The sequence below is a fragment of the Chaetodon auriga genome, chromosome 19 (assembly GCF_051107435.1).
Source record: "Chaetodon auriga isolate fChaAug3 chromosome 19, fChaAug3.hap1, whole genome shotgun sequence".
In the NCBI taxonomy this organism is placed as follows: Eukaryota; Metazoa; Chordata; class Actinopteri; order Chaetodontiformes; family Chaetodontidae; genus Chaetodon; species Chaetodon auriga.
This window is the reverse complement of record NC_135092.1, coordinates 16,270,534-16,287,448: the sequence shown is the minus strand read 5'-3', so window position 1 is coordinate 16,287,448 and position 16,915 is coordinate 16,270,534. Positions and strand designations below refer to the sequence as shown.

Sequence of the window (16,915 nt, the reverse complement as noted above, 5' to 3'; positions counted from 1 at the left end):
TACTTTTAATAGTATGCATGCTTAATTAAAGTGTACTCTAATTTCACGTCCTTTTAAGTATATTTCCAACACTGTAATACTATTGTACTGCAAGTGTGTTTTGAATGCTCATGAATCATGATTTTCACTGGTGGACTTCAATGCACTTTAGCCAATTTAGCATATGATTTACACTTCAAGTATACTCAGTGACTACTGGAGTACACTTAAGTATACTTGAAGGTGACAAAACAGCACAAAGTGTACTTCATCCATTCTTCAAAAGGTACTATTTACGTGAGGAAGTTTTAAAGAGTGATCAACTCAAACACACTCTGAGAAGTTTCGTTTTTATTGACTGGAGTTAAATGAACCACAAAGAGTTGCAGAGAGTGGAATCTTTAACAAAAGTGATATTTCCCGTCATTCATAAAAAAGAAAAGAAAACCCTCTAAAAAAAAAAAGGACTAATCTTTACTGAGTCAGTGTGGGATCACAGGAGGGAGGAAACACACGGGAGGAAAACATAGAGAAAGGAAGAGAGAGGATACTAAAGGAGGTGAAGTCTCTGCTTCACTTCTGTCAACTTTTTCTACCTTAGCAGCAGCCCAGATTTACAGACTATTCATATTGCACCAGGTAAGTGCGCCGAATGGAAAAATAAAAGAATCACATTCAAGTTAATGACAAAAGACAAACAACAGGTGACATGACCTCAGAGTGATCTATAAAGTGCCCTTTAGCTTCAATGGTGTTAGAAAAAGGAGAGAGAGAGAGAGAGAGAAAGAGAAACAAAAACATAAAAAAGAAGAACATTTTCCTTTGTAAGAAACGTGCTGCTTTATATTCAGTGGCAATCACAGCTTTTCTCTCAAACACGCGCGCACGCACACAGCTTCATTTTAGTGATGTTGATCAGTAATACTTCTGTTAAATGTAGGTCATACATATATTTATATATCATGAAAGAACTTAAAATGTGTTTTTTTTTTTCCAAGAACAATTTACAGCATTATGAACAGCAACAGGCATGAGAATATTAATATAATCATGATGCAAACATCTCAGAGAAGCTATTCCCAGTTTTCCCTTCTCCGCCTCGAGACCGATTACACGTCCAAATTACGACCATGTAGTCAAAGCAAACACAAGATACAGTTTCATGCTGCTTTCATAGCACTACAATAAAAACCATTTTTATTCAACACATTTGCTATCACCATAACAAATGATATGGATTAATTAAGTCCCAGACTAGCCAGATTTACACTTCACACACCAGGTCATAGAGAATTTTCAAAATAGTAAACAACATTGTTCATCAGTACAAATACGTTGAGAGTATTTTCCTGCAAGAATTATACCAATGATTTAAAAAAAAAAAAAAAAAACAAAACCTGTTCCATGATGACAAAAACTATAAAAATCATCTTTGGGGATTGTTTCATCCCCCATTCTTGAATCCTTACCAGTGGCTAAAAAAAACAAACATTATTCTACAAAAGGCTGCAGTGGCGATTTCTGATCACACAACATACAGACAAGGCTCTACGGAGGGGTGTGGCCGATTTCCTGAAATGTGATTGGCTAGCATTCCTAAGGTAATCTGGTGTTGGTCTAAGGATTTGAGAGAGTTGTGATCATAGTGCCATTGCAGTTTCTTAGAGAAATAGTGCATGTAAGAGCCAGATTAAGGCCATGCTAAGACCCTTCCACTGAAAGGTGCTCGAACACTGTGCTATAGTGTACATAAAGGAGCTATTGAAATGCATTAATGTTTTCCAGCACTGTAGATTTTCACAGGACGAGGGTAGAGGGGAAAGAAACGGCGGATCGGAGGGGGGAGGGGGGCCAGCTCTCGTCATTTATCGCTCATGCCTGCGGATAATAGATTTCAGCATTCAACCTTTGCGACTCTCCCGTTCTTTCCCCAGCACCTTTAAGGAGTGACCTACCCGCACTGAAAAGATATAAAGACGTAGGCATATTGGCTCAACAAATCGCTGTACAGTCTCAGACCACCGTGCTGTGGAGGTGGCTCACGCTCAGGCATTACAGTACAACATGCTCGCACAGAACTGCTACAGCAGCTGGTTTGACATCCCTGTGGCTTTGTGTTTTTGTTCATTTTTATTGTTGGTTGGTTGGATGCGGCCAGAGGCTGCCGCTTTAGTCGACCCCCTCGAAGCCCTGTGCGTTCTCCACCGCCATGAGGAGTTTCTCTCTCAGGTCCTCAAACGACTCGTAAGTGGGCAGGTCCAAGCGGTTGAAACTGGGAAGAGAAACGTTTGATTGACAAATGCAACGAACGTAACATGGTGTCTGATTTCAAGGAAATGCATAAATAAACCTTCTTGACTTTTATGTACTCCAGCAGGTCTTTTCCTCTAGCAGCACCATGAGGTTCACCTTTGTGTTTTTAAGTGAAATGTCTTAAATTTGGTACGGTCATTCATGTTCCTCTCAGGATGACTTTAAATGACTTCACTGATACTCTCGTTTATGGCCAAACATCTGTAATGACATTCCCATCAGCCTCAGCTGCTCTTTGTGTTTAGTGCTAAGCAGCGATTGTTAGCATGCTAACTTGCTAAACAGAGATGACAATAATGCTAAACATTATTCCTGCTTAGAATCAACATGTTAGCATTGTCACTGTGAAGTGTGTTAGCATGCTGAGGTTAGCATTTAGCTGTGCCTAAATACAGCCTCAAAGCTGCTAGCATAGCTGTAGCCTCTTATTTTTTTTGTGTGTGTGTGTGTGTGTGTGTGTGTGTGTGAGTGTGTGTGTGTATAGTAGTGACATACCAGGTGTGGGCTCTTGGCAGCTTATCTGGTGTTCCCCACTGTTCAATTGTGAACAGCTGAGGTCCATTAGAACCTGGAAGAAGGAAAACAACAATAATTATGGTGCTGACAAACAATTGTGATGTAGGAACAATTTTATTACACCTCTAGGTATGACAGATTCAGTCACTGATGAAGGAGGAAGAAGAGGAGCTTTTGGGCAATTACTGCATTTCATCCAAACAATTGAGTATTTCTCACTTGTGGTGATTTAATCATTTAAAGCTTCATGGATAATTCAGTATGTACAGAAAAATGTTCTGTTTTCTCTCACTGACCAACTAAACCTTTATGACATAAAGTATTTATACATACAAAACCACAGAATCTGACATTTTTGGTCATCCCTCTGTGTTATCTACCTGTACAGGTACGGTGATAGTAATTCAGTTCTTGGAACTGTGACTGTTGACTCATCTTTTCCCAGAAAACTATTTTTGTGTCACTGTTGCATAAAGCTCAGGACCTGCAGATATTAGACGATTTTAAAGAACTGGCACTGTTGTACAAGCAGGAAACGAAGGAAGGTGATCTACCATAGAGCTCAGCAAAGCCGTTCATGGGCACTCGTGATGTTCCCGTAACAAACTGGAGGAGTCGGATCCTCTTTTCAGCATCCATCAGCAGGACGACCTGAAGGGACCAAGTGGCAGATAAATACTTTATGAAATAGTTCACAGACTTCATGTATCACACCCCATTCGTTCACATAACAGCAAAGGTTCTGAATGGTTTTTCAATCCTGCCTCTGTGTGTGTGTTTATATAAGAAAAAAAACGTGTTCATAAGATGACATGACACTGCTGTCTGAGTGTGTGTCAGCATGTATACAAGCTCAAATTACTGCTCGTGCGTGTTGTTTGCTGTCTGAGCGTATTTGCGTGTGGCTGTGTGTGTTAAAGCTCAAGTCAAGACAGATGATAACCAGGGCGGGTGCTACTTTGGGCTCTTTCATCAGAGCAAACAAGCCTGTTCTTCCAAACAGACTTTGATCTTCAAACGCGAGGCCACGAAACCCGTCACAGGCGGGATGGAGGGAAAACTGACTGGAACCAACCTTTATCATGAAATGTCCAGTTTCAAAGATTAATATGTAGCCAAAGCCGTTGTGTGTCTTCATGAGTGGATGCGTGGACGTATCGCAGACGTACCTTCCAGAACCACTGTATAACAGGATGGTTGGGACAGTAGCCGTTCTTGTAAACAGTGTGTTGTCTCCAGTCGTTGACGTCGACGTCACCCAGACCACACATGAGCAGCTACACAGAGACGGAGGGTGAGGGACGAGAGAGGGAGAGGGAGAGAGAGAGGGAGAGAGAGAAAGAGAGAGATAGCATTTACAGCCATCGCTGCTTTCCACCTTCACACAGAATTATGTTAATGCTCCAATACTCAGTGACATGTTGCAGACATTTACACAGATATGATAACTGGTGGAGAGCATTCAGAGTAAAGAATTCATACCTCCAGTTCGTTTTCATCGAAGATCTTGATCAGGTCTATGAGAATGAGCTCAGTGAAGCCCTGAAAGTTCAACAAGAAGGGAATTAAAACAGAATTCTGATGAAAGTTCAAGCCAACACCTCACTAAACAAGTGTGTTTGAAATCTATAAATATTCAAGAAAGAGGTTTAGACACAGAGGTTGAATCTAAGAGCGAGGCCTCGCACATGCCGACACAAAGTCTGTGGTCACATTGCCCCCAAGTGGCCGCTCTACTATTGCACATAAATACCTCCAAGAAGGCGTTCATCTGCTTCTGGACCCGATTGACAAACCTCCACTGGATGACCAGGCTGTCAGGAGGAAGATTATCAAGATGTGAGTAGAGAAACGTGTTCTAGGACAGTTTAAGACTCATGTTTGATAACAATTAAATGATAATCTGTGTTAAAAGGCCTCACTCTATGTATTCCTTTTTGTTCTCATTGGTGACCACCATGTCTGAGCCGCTGGGCTTCAAGTCCACCTGATACGTCTGAGAAAGAAATACACAATAACATAAATGCCTCAACTTATTTTACTGCAATTAAAAAATGTGGTTTTTAACAAATTCCAAATGACTGATTGAAGCCTGCGCACCTGTCCGAAGTTGTCCTCATCAATACAAAACCTCAGGTCCAGCTCAGTGGGATCATTCTCCAGAATCCACTTCAGAGAGTTGTAGTATTCACTGTCCTGCAGGGGGGCAACGCAGGGCAGACAAAAATAAGATTTCAGGGTTTCTTTCGGGTATGTAGAATCATTCCCATCAAACATAAACCCTGTGGTCAGTGTTGACTGCTCAGTTGTTAATAAATGATGGCTAACTGTTAGAATAATTAAAATTAATAAGCAAATTAAAAGCTCTAAATACATGTTTCAGTCCCAGTGCCAAAGACAGTGTCCCAGAATTGCAGAATTTTTAATCAACTAATCAGTTAACACTTTATTAGCCATGAGAACTTACCACAGACTCCATGTCTTTAAGGGAGATCTGCTTCCCCAGCATCATCTTGTAGAAGGGTCGGATGAAAAAACCTAAGAAAGCAGAAAATAATGTGGTGCTGTAACAGTTTGTGTGTGGGAAAACGTTCAAAAACATCAGCGAAAGTGCTGCCTCGGTGTGTCCGAGCTGAAAATACACATCATAACATCACATCAACAAAGGATCGCTTTTTGTTTTTAGTGCATTCATAACATAAAAGGCAGCTTACCATCCAGCAGTTTTCCATGAAACACGGCCATTCCTGCCACACGTCCGATGAACTTGAAGTAGGAGAGGTGGTCCTCATTGCACAGGCCGGAGTTGGGATTGATTTGGAGAGTGTAGTTGTCCCTGAAGGGTTGAAGGCACAGAAGGAAAAAGCCATTTCCATGAAAACAAACATCAAGCAGCTCTTTGAAATAATTTTGATTAAATAAATAAGCCTGTGATTCACTTCATGAGACTTTCTTTATGACATGCACGGTGCTTTATGTCCCTAAAGTGCACATGGACTCTGCTGCTCCTGCACAATCTGTATAACGTTGATCAAACGCTGCCTGCAGCCCAGAGGAAATCTTTTAATATGCATTTATGTACAGTCATATTTTTGCCTCCTTGCCATGGCAACCAATCCCTGCTGATTCACAGAGACACCGCGCCACCGTGTTGGAGCATCTTATAAATATAATATCATGCGTGTGTTTTCAGGGCCGGGCGATGGATCAAACTTTGGCGTCCAGTGATTATGAAAACAACTGAGATAAAACTATTATTGTGCCACATTCCGTTCCTGTGCAGTCTCTTCCTTTACAGCGGCGCTCTTTCGCCCCTCCCTGAAATCCCAAACTCCCTCTGAGCCTGGCTTTTTCGTTCAGCTCTCTGCATTCAAGTGAAAACCCGGTCAAGCCTGCTGCTGCTTTGATTCTGATGCACGTCTATCTGCGCTATTAGAGTACTGCCGCTTGGAGCGATCAAAAAGGACAAGAGAGACGCATTTCAGCATAATTTGACATATCTTATATACCAAATAAAAACAACTTTATAACAGACATTAGATATTAAATAATATATGATGAAAATATGATACGAATTCGGCCATAATCAAGCCGTCTCTGAAGAACAATTAACAGCTTTGTGAGTGTTTTTATGCACCCCAGAGACAGAAAACTTAGAAAAACGGTTTCTAAACATCAACTCTTCATTTAGAATGAGGTTTCATTTCAAAGGTTTGACGTTTTAATACAAATTCACTCAAACTTAAACATTAAGTCATAGTTATTTAATCATTTATTTAATCACGGCCGCTTTAATTAAAGTCAGGGTTCATTTGTTAACTTCAGCAGCTCCATTTGCACTATTGATTTTCTGTTACCTTTGCCCTACACGGCAAAGCGGAAAGAGAATCAACCGAGTCGTCGTCAATCGGAGGCGGTGCCAAGTAAAGGAACAAAACATACCACTCTTTGATTATCTTAACGTGCACGGTATGTGGGAAACATCTGCTCCAGGATGGCTTTTTGAATGAGAGGAAAAGTTAATCAAAGTAAAAGGAAACTTTAACAAGCCTCACAGGGAAACAATACGGCAGCTCTGGCCCTTGCTGCGCTTTGTGGAAAACGACCATAAATATGAGCGGAGAGGGATTTTTCCACGGCCGCAAACATATAGCACAGTTCCTTTACGACATCAGCCTTTCATCAGTGCGTCCTGTAGTCGTACCCTCGAATATCCACAAGGTCTGAAACCTCTCTCTCCACTTCGAGGCAACTCTGTAAATCTAAAGCAAGCGCACACAAACAGGCAGAAACTTACGTGGCAGAGTATTCGAACAGGCCGTAGTAAGGGTTGAACATCTCCTTCGATAGCAGGAAGAACCACTCTCTGGCCACACCACCGTAGTCCAGTCCTTTCTCCGACTCAAACTCGATCCACAGCCGCGCCTTCAGGACGTCAGGCCTCTTCAGGGACATGATTCGACGGTACGACTCTTCAAAGATGTTGTTCCTGTGTAACTTCATCTCGAATCGGTTGGGGATGTCAGCCTGGAATAGATGAATACAGCTTTAATTTAATTCTGTTCGTTCAGGTAAGGTGGGAGCGTGTTCGTACAAGGACACCAAACTGAGTCAGACTCATCAAAGAAGGCGAGGAAGTTTAACTGCTGCTAAAGGTGCTCTAAAAAAAAAAAAAACACTGACTGAGTGAAAAACAGGGCAAAATGCAGAAAAAGTCCAGCTGGTTGTTTACTTCCTGGTCTACTGAAGTAATAATTAAAGCTCAAAAATATCAGGCATTCCTTTCCTCTTTGAAAACAGCTCAGTTTAGATACAGCCCTCAGTTTGTTAATCACGCCTGCTGACCAGACTGAACATGGTGTCACGGCTAAGTTTCACCAAGTGTATCCCAAAGCAGTGAGGAAACACATAACACGCCGCTCTGCGCTCCACCTACAAAGTGTTAACGACAAGAAATGTGAAACAATTGCGCTGAATATTCAACATGCATCTAAAAACATCAAACTCAGTCACGCAGTGCGAAGAAAGTTGAATAATTATGCAATCAAGCACAATCAAAATAGAAGCTAATTAGGCTGCCTTCTTGTGCCTGGAGAAGCAGTGAGGTTTTGACCAAATTTAGCTTTGTTCCCCAGCAAGGACCCAGAAACCCAAGACACATTTTAAAATCACGTCTCACCGGTTTCTTCAATTTCTTCCTGAAGTAGTCGTATTTCTGCTTGAACTCTCTGGAGTAGGGAACGGCCTGCATGGACAACAAACAACGCACACAGGAGTCAAGAAATGACCCGAAACTGATCAATACTCTTACAGACATTTGGCTTGTGATGTGAATTTTTTAACAGGAAAACTGAACAAACACCAAAACTACAGAGAGTGTAACACAGGGGAGGGAGGACGGTATCTGAAGTGGTGCACAGAATATCACGAAGGTGTCGGCATGTTAAGTGACGACCGCGCCGACAAAGTGATTTCTCTTTGTCGTCCACAGACACAGAGGCTGCCGGTCGTGTGCGGCAGATAGAAGCACAGTGCTGAGAGAGGACCTTGTTGTTTCTGTGTACTCACAGGTCCCGTGATGGCCGGACTCTGCAGACGAGGGTCCTCCCATTGTGTGTTCTTTGTATCTGGATTAAACGAACACAAATAACACAAACTCCTCAGGCAAGAACAGGAATACCAAGACTTTAGTGAATTTTAATGGAGAAATGATTAGTCAATGAGGCATTTGACTGGAAATACATAATTTACATGGCAGACTCTGACTTCTCTAGATATAAAGAGCTCTTTCCAAGGTAGCAAACACGCAATAATTCTTATTTTCAGGTGATTGTACACTAAAGAAAACATACTTGATGAATGTTATATTCCATTTCTGCCAACAGATCCTCCTAAATCCTACACCCTGCACCTTTAAGTGACACTGTTGCACTATGTCAGCCCATCACATAATACATTTTAATCAGCATGACCTCTCAGCTGAGTTTCTGCTGTAATGGATGAGGTGCTGTGCTGCCCCCGACACTGAAAAATCTGTGGCTCCACTGCAACAACCACACAGTGTACAACAGCAACTCGAGAGAGGATTAACAGATAAACCAAAACGCACATGACCAAATACAAGCATGGAAGAGAGAGAGAGGGGGGTAAGATGGTGTCGTCTTACTGTGGTCAATGTAGAAAGTGCGTCCATCTGAGTGAACTCTTTCCTCCCATCCAGGCTACAAACAGAACAAAAAAAGAGAAGAAGAGTGAGACAAAAGAGCACAAAGTCACCATTACACAGCACTTTTCAACAGGCCATGCTCAAATAGTCCTTTAAATCCATCCACTTTTCTTTTTTTGTTTTTCCTTTTTAATTTATGTTTGATTGACCTTGACTGACCATGAAAATGGTCCAAACACTGACAGGCCGGCACTGCAGGCGAGGCGAGCTCAATCAAACACACCGCAAAGGAACCGAAGGGATTTTCTCTCCTATTTGAGGCATGTCTGAGACGTCAGCAAGGCAGGGGTACGACCACAACATTAAAGGTTAATCACCACTACCAGTTCAAACCAGTACACCACCACTGACACGGTGACCACTCAGTACGGTGTCACAGGCCACACACACACACACACACACACACACATACACACACACACACACATACACACACACACTCGTACGGCACCAGCAGTCAGGCAATTAAAAAACTTACAATAGATTGAGAGTAAAGGCGTGGGGGAAGGGACCGAGTCTGACAATCTGACAAACAGGGTGCACCTACAGTGTGTGTGTGTTACCAAGTATGCTGCTTCTGCATGAGTGGACAGACCAGATTGACAAGCTGATAACACATGCAGCATACAGCCAGTTCCTTCCTTTAACATACGTGTGTGTGTGTGTGTGTATATATATATATATAGCTCCTTTTGTTTCTCTTGAAACCTCCATCCCTCCCTCTGCCCTTTATTCGACCCTGTTTCTCCTCCTCCAGTCCTTCTCGTTCATTCTCCTTCTCCCTAACGAACGCCCGGTGCAGCTCGCCCCGTTCCACTTTCCCAACTCGTCTATCTGTGCCTCAGACACGGATACAGGTACACAGACATGGAGCAGTCTGAGGGGTCCCAGGAGAACGGCGGGGAGCTCTCCGAATGTTAAATCGTTAACAGAAGGGGTGGTGGTGGTGGTGGTGGTGGTGCAGGGGGGACGCACAGAGAGAGGAAGTGGTGTAAAAATACGGATGAAAAGGAAGGGAGAGGTACAGTCCATCCATGCCGGTCATGAGAAAGAGAAAAGATATAAAGAGGGAGAGAGCGAGAGAGGAAAAATAAAAAATAAAATAAAGAAAAGAAAGCGCAAGGCTGTCTGCAGGCATTTGACCAGACCAGACCGGACCAGACAGGAAAGAAGGCAGGCAGAGGGAGGGAGGCACCAACCAACCTCCTCTGGTAGGTGCTGCCAAACAGACATGGCCAGGTGTAGAAGAAGTAGCATACATTAGATCCACCAGAACGGAGAGAGAAGAGAGAGAGAGAGGGAGGGAGAGAGAGAGAGAGAGAGAGAGAGAGAACACACACACATGCACACACACCACACAAGCCTGTGAGATGTACAAACCCATGAAGCTATTCAACAGCTACCTACGGTAACATTCGGCCCACTTGTTGGGTGTCTGTCTTTGTCAAATAGATAATGGAGCAGGTGACAAATAGTCTCCTCCTAATTAGAGGCTATCGCAGCCCCCAGACTCTGCTTTGTCATCCGTCGCCAGCTCAGAAAGGACTAAAGATGAAACGTCTAAAAACGTGTCTCATCTTTTAGCGCAAAGGCTGCTTCATCCACATACTTCAAATTTGCAATTGAGACACTAAAACCGCAACAAAACATGAAAAGTCACTGAATAAAAACCCTCTTTTCATTAGCTGAGGAAACTGGTGACACAGTCATCTACATAGTGCACCTTGGTAACGAAAGAGTGAACAAAGATAAGCAATTACTGGAATCTGTGAGGCCGTTACTGACGTGCCTTGTGGGCCAAAAGGTTAAATATGCATTTGGTCTAATTGTGACTGTACTTACAGGAAGAGGACCAAGCTCGCCCGGCTCCATTGAGTTCTTATTCCTCATATGGACTGGATATTTCAACCTAGGGTCCTCCTGAGTGAGCGAGAGAGGGAGGAGGAGATACAGACGTGCATATGAATGATTCGAAAACATGGGGAAGAGAAAGACTTTTTAAATGGTAAAAAAAACAACATTTTGCTTTGGTTTAAGGATAAAAAGCAGCTCCTTGACATGCCCCCAAAGTTCACTCAGTCTGAAGAACTGAATCCTAATAACGACCGAAATAAATGTTAAAATAACTTAAACCAGCAGATGTCACCAACAGATCCTGGAAGATCGACTCCAACCACTGCCCTAGATTTTTTGTGGCCGGTGAAACAAAAAATATGAACTTTTAAGGGTCCTAACAAGTCTCCTGGAAAGAAATGTCTGATTAGTATTAATTTTAAGGAAACAGACAAAGCGGTAGTCATAAAAAAAGATGTTATTTCAGTTTTGCTGCTTGTTCACAGCTGTTGGTTTTGACAGGAATTCCCTTCAGATTTAAACTCAAGTAAATATTCATTCATTCATCATTCGTCATCATTTATCTTCATATTCTACGTTACAAAGCTTGTCAGGAGACCATGTGCTGACCTGCTGTGAACTGAGGTTACGCAAGAAATTCCCTTTAATCATTGCCAAGTAACAGTGTTTTCCTGGAAGCTAACTTGGAAATTGCAGACCTTTACAATAAAGTCAAGCGTCACTCATGTTTCAAAAATCATCTTCTGCCCTGAGCGCAACCCAGCCTGTGCTTGCTCACCCAGGTGGTGGTTCTGCTGTTGTGGTCGATGAAGAACGGCCGTCCGTTGGGGGCTATCCTCATCTCCCAGCCTGGGGGCAGGAAGCTCTGCTGCGTCTTGTGCTGTGACTTGGGGGAGCTGTAGGGGGACGGCTGGGGAGACTGCGGGTTGGAGAACGTGTCCTTCACAGCCCTCCGCACCTGGATGTTGTTGGCTCCCTGGAAAAAAAAAAAACATGAAGTGAAATATTATCAATCCTGTTAGATTAAAAGCAGATGTAACCGAATATGGACGAGTGAAATAAATCAGCACTGATCCTTTAAAACACAAAAACAATAACAAGGATGGAAAACAGTCTTTCAATGACAAGTCCACACTGACACAGGGATCAAAAAAAAAAATCTATGTGAAAACGCAAAAACACAAATGAGGCGCAGTCAAGAGCATGACAAACCAGGAAGACGTGATACAACCCTAACCCTACAGCCATGATGGTCAACAGGCTGCCTGCAGCTAGAGGTCCTGCCCGAGCTCATCCAAAAGCTCTGATGTCAGCGGTGGGGCAGTGTTCGATTATTCAGCAACGTTCAGACCTCTTTGTTCCTCAATACAGAGGAACAGTCTTCCTCAATATAGAGGAACAGTGACTATACATTTATGTGTAAACACGTCAGACAGCACCACGTCTGCCATTGCACAGACTCGCCACACATAAACAAAGGAGGTAACAGCACACACTCTGATGTCACAAGCCAAAAACTGAGTTTCTGAACAGCAGAGTTTTCCCAAAAGCTCCATTTTCAGTGACCTAAACCACAGCTCGAGTGAGGACGAGACGCCAAAATGCACAGAAAAAGCTGCGTTTTTGAAACAATACCTGGGTGCCTGAAAACATTAGAAAAGATCTAGAAAGAAAAAATCAGCCCCATCGTCACAATTCTCCTGTTTCCCATGCAAAGAGGGGGAAGTCATTAAACATGCATGCTGCCTACTCTGTCATGCTGTCAATCAAAATGTCACAGAAGAAAGCGTCAAGGCTTGATAAGCTCGACAGATTTCAGCTTTTGCTGATTCCCTGGACTTTGCTTCTGAGGCTTCATGGTACAATAAGAACATTTTTGCAGATCCTCTCTGGATAACATGAAGAAAAACTGAAGATCGTATTCTGCACATCTGAACAGAGGGAGACCTTGGTCAAGGATAAAAGAAACAGGAAACCGACCACTGCTGACATCTTAAAAGTTTCACAGCCACATTAAACAGACTAAAGTCGCTCAGGCTAATGAGTGTTCCTACATCACATTATTCTTTTAGCAGCAATTATCACCGACTGATCTGATCTGTTAACATGAGAAAAGGCTGCATAATTTAATGCACACACCTCCCACCTCCTCTGGAAGTTGTAATTACAGCATCCAGCAGTGACTGTTTCACTTCCCTTACTTCTTCGACGCCTTGTTAACACACAGACACACACACACACACACCTTAATTAAACTTCCTTCTTCAGGTCTGCTCCCTTGGTACAGCAAAGGTTCATCACCGCAGAGTAAAGCCATTAAATGCAGGAGGAGGTCAAAGAGAGCGCTCTTTTTAAGATGTTGATCTTAATTAGCCACGTTTGTGTGGTGTATTTATAGCTAGACTGCATATTTTTAAAGTTTAAGCCAAAATGTACCTTGCATACATGATAACCGTGCACAGACGAAAGGCCCTGACGGTGGAAACACAGACAGGCTGCAGGTAGAGGACCTGAGTCAGCCCCGAATATGAACATATATCTGTGCATTTTCTCTCTTTTTTGGGCAAAGAATCAAACACTGCAGCTCCAACAAAGCAGCAGCTCACGTCTGATATCGCAGTCTTTGTGAGTGTTGACTGCAGAAGTTCATATCTTTTGTCGCTATAAAGACAAGACATCAAAAGTGAATCCTGCAGTGCTTGTGCCCGACATTAGCACTGAGTATTAAACAAGGATAAGTTTCAAAAGGATGCTTTCTGCACAAATTAATCTTCAAATGCTTTTGCGGTTGCCTTTGTGCTCCTAAAACGGCCTCTGGATTTAATGATATTTAATTTGCAAGATCAATATCATTGATTTGGATGTCCATGGGTTTGCTTTAGCAAATTACAACCATCATCTGGGACCCGTGATCAATTCAAGTAATGCATTCAGCTGGCAGTAACTGAATCTACCATCTTGGATCTACCACACAAGTTCAATCTGTTTCTGCTCTAAAGCACACTGCGGCAGAAAGAGATGCCGGCTGTGCCAAGAGCGCATACTGTTCACAACAAAAGTCATCATGGTGAATAACAAAAGCGGGCGTAAAGCTCGGACCATTTCACGCGACTAATCGTCGCTTAATGGAGAGCCGCTTTGGCGCTCGGTCATCAGCTCATTCTTCGCTGAAGATGGGAAAAAAAAAAGAGCAGCGGGGAGAAAGGAAATCATCCTTCATGGTGAGATGAGAAGAGATGAGGAGAGAGGAGCGGTTAAATGATGAGATTAACATTTCCACAGGGTTGGCGAGGGTGAAAAGAGAGAAAAGCAGCGTCGAGACAGAGTTAACCTGAAAGAAGGAGAGATAGCATTAGAATGGTGTAATACTAGAGAAGGAAACTGAGGACTGGCTGATGTAGAGGGGCGAGGATCACGATTTGATCATCTTATAAAGGATGGAAAGGGTGATGCGGTGAAGAACTGCTCGAGGAGAAAGTGTGGAAGGGCAAAGAAAAGAGGAAAAGGATGAGGGTGTGGCGAAACGGGGTGGTACAGGTGGCTAATTCTCACCTCCAAGGGGGTGGAAAGGGTGACAGTGGGGGAGCTGAGGCTACGAGGTCGTCGGACTTGGGGCTCATGGAGGTGGTTGTTGGAGGCATTGGAAGAGGAGGAGGGGGTGGATGCGGGTGGCAAGGCCGAGGCTCCTCCTGATGCTGCTGCTGATGTTGATGCTGATGCTGCTGCTGCTGCTGCTGCTGCTGAGGTGCTGGCTCCGTCTTCAGTGAGCTGTCAGTGAGAATAACAATTCTGAGGGTAAGTGGGGTTTGGAATAAGGCAAGCGGGGCCGTTTTTGCGTAAACAAAACGTGTCTTCATCGTAAGCCATGCTGTCAGAGGTGCTTGTCTGCCACCGGAAAGGCCTGGATGCAAGCTTTTCTCTCAGGGAAATGAGCTGAGCCAAAAGAATGGCTCATATAGGCGCAAGAAGACAATCATTTATGTCGCTTAAAATGTAATTATTAATAATGAGATGAAGGTTTGGGATTAGTAACATAATGCACTGGAAGAATGAAAGTTAGTGTTACTTACAGCCCTAACCCAAGTGGCTGCTACAATGGGTAAACCCACATTTACAGAGGGCCACAACTATGCACCAAAGACAAAGCAACGCTATGAAATCATTACATAAATCATTTGGCAGTGTCCTCTCCTTCTGAATAATAACAAAAACAGATGAGAGTCAGAGAAGACCGTGTGATGAAAGACAACAGACGAACACGTATAAGATAACCGGTGGTGCGCTAAAAGCGGAAATGAAAAGGGTGGATTTCAAAGAGAGAGATGAGCATTAAACATACACCCAGTCCCATGTAGCAGCCTCCCCCTGAGCTCAGACTATGTGGAGCTGCCTCATTTGCAGACAGAAAGAAAGAGAGAGACAAGTGGAAAAACAGGGCAGAAATGGGAAAAGGGAAGGGAAAAGTGGTGGTTGCAGCTCCATGCCAGGGTTTAGAAAGGCGTGACCAATGCAGAGCTGCACTTCATCCAGAGTATCAGACAAAATGCTAGACAGGAGGAGGAAGACACACAATAAAACTGGAAAGAGTCAGAAATCGGACAGCGAGAAAGACAGAAAAAGAGACTTTTAGGTTGCTAATCTGTGCCTCTTTCTGTCATTCTTTATGGCCACACAGAGGAGAGACACAAGGGGGGAGTAGAGGAAGACGTCCGACACACAGGCCAAGGCCATGACGGGGGCCGAGGTGGGGTCCGGTCCCCGGCATAGAGTCCAGCCAGCCTGCAGACCTGCTGTACCTGCACAATTGGCCTAGTCCAGGTAGTGGTGCGGTTGTTATGGTTGACGTAATAAGTTCTTCCCTTGCCGTCCTTCCTCTCCTCCCATCCAGGGGGCAGGCCAGGGGTGGTCAAGGTGTAGGCAGTCGCCGAGGGAGACTGGCCAAGTGTGGAGAGAGAGCAAAGCAAAGACAACTAATCAGTACAGGCCGATGAGCAGAGAAACACGTGGAGGGATTTGGTTTTTTTTTAATGTTTTTACATGATTCAGCACGGAAAGAGAGTCAGGGCACAAATTACCGTCTGCGCAAGAGGACAGAAACTGATGTTTTCAATAAAGTTTAGAGTTATTCCAACAGACCACATGTTTTTTTTGTCTCAACATCTATCAAGAACAACACAAGAGCTTTGAAATATTTTCCCGTTTCGGCAGCACAGCACAGAGAAAGAAACAGTTTAGTATGACAAACTGAGATTTCTAACTCTAAAGGGAAAAATAGACGAGCGCGTATGACGTGAACCTTCACAGACAAAACACAATGAAAAACAGAGCAGTGCTAAAATAAACACCACATGGAGGAAAGGAGTGGATCATTACTACTTTGCTGAGTGAACGATTAACCATTTGTAGAATAAAGATTACTGAACCAAACGATCACAACATGAACTGAGAGCGAAAACAGCACAGTTCAACTTTTATTGACATCGTATCCATGATTGAACCTTACAAACTGGATTTTTGCATTCTGTTTTACACAACTTTTTTTTAGGATCAGGCTTGTAAGATTAAGCAGTTTACAGCTGTTGTGTGTGTCACATACGTGTTTTCATCAACATTTAAGTAAATATGAATATGAATGAGTAAATATCAAAGGACCCTGATCAGGACTGGGGACAAAAGACAACTAGCCTGGGACATTCCTCTTGGGTTCATTGTATTACGCTGCTTTATGGCTTGTTATCAATGGTTGATCAGCGGCATTACTTAATACTGACTATCAGGTCGCCACGTCAAGAGAAACCACACACACACACACACACACACACACACACACACACACACACACACAGAACTTTTGCACAACTGCTGATCTAAATCAGGAGGATTTGTTTGGCTACGCGTGGCTTCATCAGCTGACTGTTTTAGAGAACAAATCCATCAGCTTCCACAAAGGACGGACAATTTAATGACTGCTTACACAAAATGTGTTTTTTCTGCATTACGTGTCACATGGTGTGAAAATGTTTGTGC

The 16,915-nt window shown here is 43.3% G+C and overlaps 1 protein-coding gene across 5 annotated transcripts in view; it reads right to left on the bottom strand.

The window, feature by feature from the left end:
- Nucleotides 1-315: 315 nt before the first annotated feature.
- nedd4l (NEDD4 like E3 ubiquitin protein ligase) overlaps nt 316-16,915 on the bottom strand; it is a 43,890-nt gene continuing 27,290 nt past the window's right edge. For all 5 annotated transcript variants that reach the window (XM_076758399.1, XM_076758400.1, XM_076758398.1 and 2 more), the window contains 18 exons: nt 15,685-15,822; nt 14,441-14,656; nt 11,667-11,864; nt 10,877-10,954; nt 8,975-9,029; nt 8,377-8,435; nt 7,988-8,053; nt 7,106-7,335; nt 5,523-5,644; nt 5,276-5,346; nt 4,909-5,004; nt 4,731-4,804; nt 4,562-4,622; nt 4,291-4,350; nt 3,978-4,085; nt 3,363-3,459; nt 2,788-2,860; nt 316-2,251 (listed from right to left, as the gene is read on the bottom strand). In XM_076758399.1, coding sequence (XP_076614514.1) covers nt 2,149-2,251; nt 2,788-2,860; nt 3,363-3,459; nt 3,978-4,085; nt 4,291-4,350; nt 4,562-4,622; nt 4,731-4,804; nt 4,909-5,004; nt 5,276-5,346; nt 5,523-5,644; nt 7,106-7,335; nt 7,988-8,053; nt 8,377-8,435; nt 8,975-9,029; nt 10,877-10,954; nt 11,667-11,864; nt 14,441-14,656; nt 15,685-15,822 — 1,905 coding nt within the window. In that variant the 3' untranslated portion in view covers nt 316-2,148. The remainder of the gene's footprint in view (nt 2,252-2,787; nt 2,861-3,362; nt 3,460-3,977; nt 4,086-4,290; nt 4,351-4,561; nt 4,623-4,730; nt 4,805-4,908; nt 5,005-5,275; nt 5,347-5,522; nt 5,645-7,105; nt 7,336-7,987; nt 8,054-8,376; nt 8,436-8,974; nt 9,030-10,876; nt 10,955-11,666; nt 11,865-14,440; nt 14,657-15,684; nt 15,823-16,915) is intronic.